The sequence below is a fragment of the Bremia lactucae genome (assembly GCF_004359215.1).
Source record: "Bremia lactucae strain SF5 chromosome Unknown BlacSF5_NotPlaced_9_SHOA01000002.1_551695bp, whole genome shotgun sequence".
NCBI lineage: Eukaryota > Oomycota > Peronosporomycetes > Peronosporales > Peronosporaceae > Bremia > Bremia lactucae.
Window position 1 is genome coordinate 299,210 of NW_027152021.1, and position 8,487 is coordinate 307,696.

At 45.8% G+C, this 8,487-nt stretch overlaps 2 protein-coding genes across 2 annotated transcripts; both read left to right on the top strand.

Annotated features, from left to right (window-relative positions):
- Window positions 1-2,894: 2,894 nt before the first annotated feature.
- Window positions 2,895-3,256, top strand: CCR75_002954 (uncharacterized protein; the record flags this gene model as incomplete). Its single annotated transcript, XM_067961051.1, has 3 exons — window positions 2,895-2,925; window positions 3,000-3,055; window positions 3,149-3,256. The coding sequence occupies 3 exons, from the start codon at window positions 2,895-2,897 to the stop codon at window positions 3,254-3,256; spliced, it is 195 nt and encodes a 64-aa protein (XP_067823387.1).
- A 7-nt stretch (window positions 3,257-3,263) lies between these two features.
- CCR75_002953 (uncharacterized protein) lies at window positions 3,264-3,534 on the top strand (the record flags this gene model as incomplete). The annotated part of the gene is made up of 2 exons (XM_067961050.1): window positions 3,264-3,355; window positions 3,432-3,534. 2 exons carry the CDS (start codon window positions 3,264-3,266, stop codon window positions 3,532-3,534), a joined length of 195 nt encoding a protein of 64 aa, XP_067823380.1.
- Between the last annotated feature and the right edge of the window lie 4,953 nt (window positions 3,535-8,487).

Below are 8,487 nucleotides of genomic sequence, written 5' to 3' on the forward strand. Positions count from 1 at the left end.
CCGATGGTCGAATTCGCCATCAATAATTCGGTGCATGCGTCAACAACGCATACACCATTCTTTGTGAATGGCTTACGCCATCCTCGCATACCCACCCAATTAGAGGATCCTCTAGTTTAAGGGGGGTTGGACTCGCGCAAGCAAAACAGTTTCTGGCTCATGCTCATCACGCGTCGAAGTTAACAACGACGCTAGTGATGTCGATGTCGAAGAAATCGACATCGAAGACGAGAATAATCTCATGGTAGTGCGCACAAAGCGTACTGAAAAAGACAAAACAAATGAGTAAGCAGAAGAATTTCTGCTAACTCGAGAATTAGTAATTCGTTTCGTCTAGGATTCCATGCTAACGCAGCGGACCGACAGAAACGGAATGCAGTCAAACATGGAAGAGCAAATGTTCATTCATTTAATATTAGTGATCTAGTGCTACTCTATACGGTAAACCTACCTAAGCGCTCAGTAACTAATGTGGGTAGCAGCAAACTACTACCCAAGTTGATTGGGCCTTTCCGTGTACTGCATCGCAGAGGCAATGCGTACACAATAGAATTGCCACGTAGGATGCGAACGCATCCTACGTTTTACGTTGGTCGGCTCCGCCCGTACCATCAGTACGCGGCTTCTTCCGAGGACGGATTTGACCACCCTTTTCAAGAATCCCTAAAAGTTCCTTGCTCGTGACTAGATTCTCATGTTGAACCTGAAGTTTCTCATGCCGGTTCCGAATATCCTCGAAACTACGATGAGCTGACGACAGCTCATCGCGAACAGCATGATACTTCCGCTCGTACTCCAACATGGAGTACGCACTCTTCGAACGGTCTTCCAACCGCTCGATATGGTGAGCCTGCACCGTCTGCTCAAACGAGCGACGCTTGCCGCGCTCGTGGTCAAGTCCTTCTTCCAAATCATGGAGGAAGTGATCGATTTTGTCAATCCTCGAAATTAGATCCGACACACGGTTCGGATCTAATTTTCCCTCCTCCAGCACAACCATTGGTGAATTCCCACGGTGTCAACGTTTCCTTGTGGAACGTATCCAGAACTACCGTGTGTGAAGGGGCAGCGAACGAGTTATCTTGTTCGCTGTGGTGGTTATGCACCTTCGCATGACAGCTGGGAGCCTCGTTCCCAGCTGGTTGTTGACGTTGAGGGCCTCGTCCGTCAGTATGACGAGACCCATCCGATGGTTCAGAAGGCCCATCGGAAAACACGCGCCGCTGGCGCATGTAATTCGATTGCAAAACGTCAATCGCGTCACGCATCTCAATAGAGATGCGGGCCCTTCCCCAGGGCGAAGAAAGGTAACAGACATCCCTTTTTACCCTCTTCGAGTTGTCTACACAACACGGACAGAGATCACCCCACGTGAGGCATGGAAGCCTAGCCTCACGTGACAACCAATGCAATTTATACTTTGCACCTGTTGGAGTTCGTTTCTCAAATTTAACGCGATTCGCGTTAAGATTTTGAAGCCAGGCCTCGCGTCCAATGTCTTTGACATTGCGAATGAACGCGCACCAGGCTTGCATAAGCGAGACTTTATTCCGCTTATTATTGCCACGAACCCATCGATGCTTAAGAAAAGCATCGAGATAAAAATCTTCCTCAGCGCGAAAGTTCTTCGCGCTGGGATCAAGGCCTTGAAGCTTTCTCGCAATAAATATGGGATATTTGTTGAGAGGAGTAGTTTCTCCACACAAGCTATTGATTAGCCGTTCTGTGCAAAAGCTACGACTTCTTCCCAGGGGCGAGATGAGACATTTTATTGTCTTCACTCCCCTGAGTGGAACCCACTGAAGCGGGGGTACCACAAGAAATTTTATTACGATGGCTTATGTCATCGTCATCACCTTGCACAGAAACACGTGTAGGTGACTTTATGGGAGATCGAACGAACGATGAGGGATCATCCTCATCATCGGATCCAAAAAGACTATTTAATCATCTATCAGAATGAGCCCTCTCATTCGAAGGCTCATTCATAGTCAGCCGCCTGACGTATATCAGGCGACTGTTCCATTCTCCCCGAGTCGGCCATTTCATCCGACTCGCATTCGTAGTCGACCTCCAAAGAGGGGTCGCATTCACGTGGTGAAACCAACACGTGCACTCGCAACATCTGGTGTTGTGCGAGTGGAAGATACTACGGCAGATGGAACGTCTGCCGCAAGAGATAACAGTGCGTCACCCGCGGCTGCACGAACCGCAGCCGAAGGCGCAGCACTATCGACAACCCGCATGAGCTGATTCTTCATGCGATGGTATTTAAAATGATGGTTCTGACCAATCAACATCGTTTTAAAAATTAAGTGGTTTCATAGTGACCACTCCATCCAATGACAGTCAGAGTGATTCTCGTTTAAGGGAGGGGGAATGTAGCGGGGTGTATCGTTACATGAAATTAACACTTGAAGGTTGTGAATTAATATATTATCTAAAAGTAGATAGTATTTGAAGAATATTACTTTATATGGTAATGTTCAGAATTCGTATCCATAAATAGGTGTAAGCCGTTATATCTATTTATCCCGCAGACTAATCAGCTGTAAACGTAAACAAAGAGAGAGAGACAGATAAGATTTCAATTGCATGTTTAGTATTAGTTCATAATTAAGTTAGCATTCACAGATAGAATAAAGAGAAACTTAATTATTGCAATACAAAATCCTCATTTAACCCTCTTTAAGGTAGTTAGTTACCTTAAAGAGAAGTCTTCCTGTGCACGTACTAGTGTACGTGAACTGACGTAAGGCACCACTCGCAACTGAAGCAGTGCGAAATGGACTTTTGTAGTGCCCCGTTACACCTTCTGCCTTACTGGTGGCAAAGTCTTTGTACACTCAGGCATATTGAAGATTTTGAGCAACGAGGACACCTTAGCAGCGGTTATGTTTCACGAAGCCGCTCACGGCCTCGCCCGTTAGTAAACGATTTATTCTTGATTGCTAGCAATGCTTATTAAGTAATCAATTGGTTTGACCTGGATGAGGCAGGTCACGGCGCGGAAATTTTTTCATTTAGTCTGCTGGTCTATGGCTTGCTGACGCTCGTTTATCCAGACTATGGATAGATAAGTGACCTGGTACAAAATATTGATTGATGTGTATCTTTGTCGGACTGATTTGGTTGCACAATTCTATAGATTGTAAAGCTCGCCGTGGATTTACCGTTTTCACGCAAGCTAGAGCTAGATGCCGACTCGATTGGGCTAAGACTTATGGCGCAAGCGTGCTTAGTTTCCTCGCGCTAGTATTTAAATGAACACTTCACTGTGTCAATTCGAAAAAAAATCTCGATTTAAGTACTTTTCGACTTACCCACCATGTGCTGAGCGAGTGCAAGCTTTACGGTTTGTGTGCTTGTTGCTGATGAGCACACTTCATAAGCGTGAGGCCCTCATATTGTTATTGATTTATTATGCGCAGTGAACAACAGCCCATCGCAATGAAAATTTACGAAGCGTCACATTGTGAAACACGCAACCAGGCATTTATGAAAGTAGCTAACAAACCAGTTTACAGTAGGTAGCGCGCACTAGTAGCTGATGGAACAATTAAGGGTGCTGCCTTGCTTGAATTAAGAGCTAATACGATAAGTCGATTAGCCCAAGCAAACCACTGTATTAAGTCTAGCTTGGCATCTTGACGAGAATTGTGCAGAGGGATTGACAAGGAATTCCCAATGCGCAAATTTATGGGCACAACCAAGCCAAACTTTCCTAACATTGTCAGAACTATCCTTTTTAACCCTCCTTCTCTTAGTTGCATAACCCTCCTGCAAAGCGAGGTTTCTTACTGCTTCCTCTGCAAGCTCAAGGGAAATATAGGTGCAGTTTGAAGGTGAGTTTAGAGACATTATTGCAGTGCAAGTAGATTATGCAACTACCAAAAAATGGGGTGAGCTTTTTGAGTGAGTTATTTTGAAGCATAATTCTGTTTTGGTGCATAGTATATATTAAAATAGCTGTACCAGCTGCTGGTACAGAAGTGGGGTGTCGCTATACCAAAATTGGGGTGTCGCTGTACCGACGGCCATAATCTATAAGTTAAATAAAGTTTCGTTATGCGATATGCAATCTCATAAGGTCATACGGTAGAGGTTTTATGAGTGTAATGGGGCACCCATCGATTGGAGAACAGTTGTTGTGGTACATTTACTTTATGGGCAAAGTACCCTTTTATCTAATTTTAAAATAGTTACAGCTGGCGGGCCAAAATCTATTTTTAAATTAGCTAGGGTATGTTTTTCGATTCAAATAATAAATAAAGTGCAGTTCCCCTTTTGATCTTAAAGCGTCAAGTGCCTTTCTAAGGCCTGCGCATTGATCTGTAAGATTAGACGCCTTTCTAAGGTATATCCTCTTGGGCACAAGTTGCCACTTGGTTCTACGAACCCCTGAATCCCTTGAACTAGGATTCATTAAGCTTTATAAGCTTGTACGACTCCCCGAGTTGTTAAACCCATTAGTTAAATGAACTAAGTGACTATCTGAGTCTGAAACTCTTCCTCTGACTTTAGGAGCGAGGTGGCTCCGCTACACCTGGTAGCCATCGTAGTCAATCTACGCCTAAGTCCTTACAAGACTAAACCCTCAGGAAAATAAAAGAGGTTCCAGAACTGTCACAAGCGTAACGCGCCGATGACAAGCTCAAAACCTTATTTGGGCTTGAGCACGTGACATTTATTATCTCCGGGGGACCAGAGGTCGTGCATGTACGGCTTAAAGCCTTCATGCGGTACGAAGCCTCCCTGATCGGTCAGGTACAGAACCACATAGCGGCATCTATGCCAACCCGGTACATCTCTGTACCTGACTCAGAGCCGAGGGCTCGCCCTCTAACTGTAAATGTGAAGACATCTAATGAAAAAATGGAGAAAATCTCCCTTTTTTATTAAGCAGATGAGAACGTCCATTGATTCCGCCTTGTTCTTAACAGAATGGCAAAAGGTGGCTATGGCCATATCCAAATTTGGAAGTAGAGCCATGGAGTGGGCACTATCGTGCAGCACGTCCATAAACGACGCTTTTCTCTCATGGGATTCGCTGAAACAGCAAATGACCAGCATGTTTGCACCGCCTGATCAGGCTTTTCGCATGCGAGCATGGCTCCTAGCGACTCGACAGGGTAAAAGAACCCTAGGGGACTTTGTCCAGGAGTTGAAAACTCACATTGCATCTATACATCAAGACCCGGTGCAAAAAGCAATTGTCGTAACAATCTTTATGGGGTGTCTCAATGAGGGCGTTGCCTGGACGGAATTTTTCTGATCTCATCCTGCTACTTAGCACGCCTCTTACCGGACAAGCTCTTCGAGCACATGGGTTCCGTCAATGGAGCGGAACCTATGGATTTAAGCCTCGTTGAGGAAGGAGAAGAGGCTCTTCAAGCTGTGGAACAGCATAAGATCATCCGTAGATGTTCTATGTGCGGAAGCACGAAACATTTACGCCTTGCCTGCCCCCTACGAAATTCGCGTAAAGCTCGAAAAAGCTCCAACTCCGACCCATACCACAGATCTGGTACGGTGCGGGAAAACGTCGATACCCAGTAGGTGCGGGGTGCCCTACTGGGGAAGACCCAGGCTCTGTTTAACTTCTAGGAGGTGAGAGTAAACAGAACCTAGCCCCAATTAGCTCGGTGCTTAATAACACGGGGCGAGAGTACAAGCCTGGCTTGCTAGTCGCTCAAGCGACTGTAAAGGGCTGTGATAAGCCGTGGTCAATTTTAATTGACTCAGGAGCGTCTTGCAATTATGCTCGACGATTTTCCCTTGAAGGAAGTCAACAATACGTTGAGCGCTTAAAGCGCATGAAGGTGATACAATCACTGTTCGCTTAGCAACTGGAACTCGTGTTACTGTTCCCAAAGTTCCATTGAAATTAGATACAAAGTTTCTGTACTTTGGCAGTATAGAACGCTGTCTCGTCCTTGATTTTCAGTAAATGAGTCTGTCCGTGTTTTAGACATTGGAATGTTTGAGTTAATAAACTCCAATGTTAAGAACATTAATTCTGAGCCCGACTCAGCAGAAAGAAGTGGCTCAGCACGTACTCCGTCGAGTGACACTCGTTGTAATAACGATTCACTGATTGCTGAGAGCATTGTTGGCCTAAGGCCGAATCATCACGGGTGCAATATCCCTGAGATACGTGGAGTGGCACGTTTAAGTCCACCGAGTATTGTCGGTCGAGGTTGCATCATACTGAGTGTCAGTAGTGACACTTTCGGCGGTTCGCCAGAGCAATTTGGGTCAAACCCGTCTGATGCACGTGAAGCGACACGTAAACGTTCGCTGGATAAGGAAGTTGAGTAACCCTTATCGGATGTCAAATAAGACACCATGTCTTGCATAGAACCAGTACAGGCTGGAAAATCCGGGGACGTAAATGTCCCGGCCTCTAAGAGGCGTATCGTCTTTCTCTAAGATAGGGGAGACGCGAAGCTTTTATAACCTCACAAAGTGATACGAGTGAGCAATTACATGCGCTTGTAAGTGGTGTAACCGGTAACATTGAAGGGGGAGTTAGCCTTGCGGCAATCCCTTCGTTACATGCTCCTTTAGAGCTAGCCGAAATGTCTATTGATGAGTGTGGCCGAGTCTTAAAGGCTGGCGACTTATCTGAGATGGTGGTCATTCGACCAACAATTGCGTTAAACTCATTGTCACTTCTAAACGAAGCTGTCTTGGATGACACAAAAGCTGCACTTAGTGCGCGAAATGGGTCATCGATCCTTGAAGATCCTACGGATCCCTTTTATTTTCTTGATGAATGAATGCCAAGATGTGGTATGTAATAATACACAATCTGTTTTTCCTCCAGATAAAGGTGTTCATCATGAAATTGACTTGGTCCCTCCGGGAACCAAATACTGCGTCACAAGACAATGACCTTTACCAAGGGAGTAGTGTCAGATCATTGACAATTTCTTCCGTGCTAAGCACGAGGCTGGAATGGTACGAGAGAGCAAATTGTGACGGATCAAATTTTGCCATTGGCAGTTCTCTGTTACAAACAGATGTAGATGGGCATGAACGTGTTATTGCGTTCGAGTCTAGAGATGGCGAATCCGACCATCGGTAAAAACTCGCGCCAATTCGGATACGATTGGACGTAATCTCGAAGTATCTCTTCGAGGACGCGATTTACGCGTTCTGTTTGACCATCCGTTTCTAAGTGATCGGATATTGACATAGTCAGCCGTGTTCCGAGAGATCGGAACACGGATTGCCAATACTCCACCGTAGGCCGTAATTCTCTATCCGAGACCAATTCACGGGGTAACCCATGAAGTTTGAATACCGTATCGATAAAGACACGGGCACAACCCGGAGCTGTAATCGACTCTGGTACCGCAGCAAGATGTACCATCTTGCTGAATCTGTCTACAAAAACAAGGATTCCATTGTTTTTGTGGTCGTCTTCGGGAAATCCGAAGACGAAGTCCATAGATACGGACTGCCAACACTCTGCCGGAAGTGGTAGAGGTTGAAGAGGTGCACGGGATGAAGGGCTAGGCTTCACCCGTTGACATACCTCGCAAGCACGAATGTACTTGCGCACGAACTGATACTGGCGGGCCGGTAAAAGTCGCGACTTACTATGAGGTAAGTCTTCTCACGTCCACGATGTCCACTTGTTGGTGCATCGTGACACTCATACATGATGCGCAAGCGCAAATCATTGTGAGTCGGGACGACGACACGTGGGGCGCCGGTAACGGCTGTGTAATACAATAAGCCGTTACGTGTTGTGTATCGATCGGATGACGATCGATATAAAGCCGGTAGATCTTTAAAAGATTTATCGGATGGATTCATTAAATGATCCATCAGACATAGAAGGTCCTTATCTTCTTTATAGGCTTTCTTTATGTCATCAACTAAGGTTGATGACGGAACACTCGTAGTGAGTGTTGCAACAGTAAGATTATTTTCATTGTTGGGGTGCACAGCTGACTCGAAATAGGGTCGGCGTGATAACGCACCAGCGACGACATTAAGTCGTCCTGGTTTATATTCGACGGAGAAGTTATACTCCGCGAAGAAGGATAGCCACCTCGCCATTCTTTGCGAGAGGTGTGGGCTATTGACGGCCGTGCGTAATGACGCATGGTCCGTATATACGATGAACGGTCTATCTCTTAGGAGATAGACCCTATATTTAGCCAATGCATATTTCATGGCAAGGAGTTCCTTGTCATGCACTAAGTAATTGCGTTCAGCTGGTTGCAGCTGACGCGATTGGTAACAGACGACGCGCTCCGCGCCATCTGTATCGTATTGCATTAACGCACAGCCGATTGCGAAATCGCTGGCGTCACAGACCACATGGAATGGTCTGTCTTGATCCGCAATCGCCAATATGGGCGATTGCATCAAGCTTTGCTTGATTCCTTCAAATGAACGCTGACAATCAGCGTTCCATAACCATTTCTCGTCTTTTTTCAAGAGACGAGAGAGATGTACTGTCATCTCTGC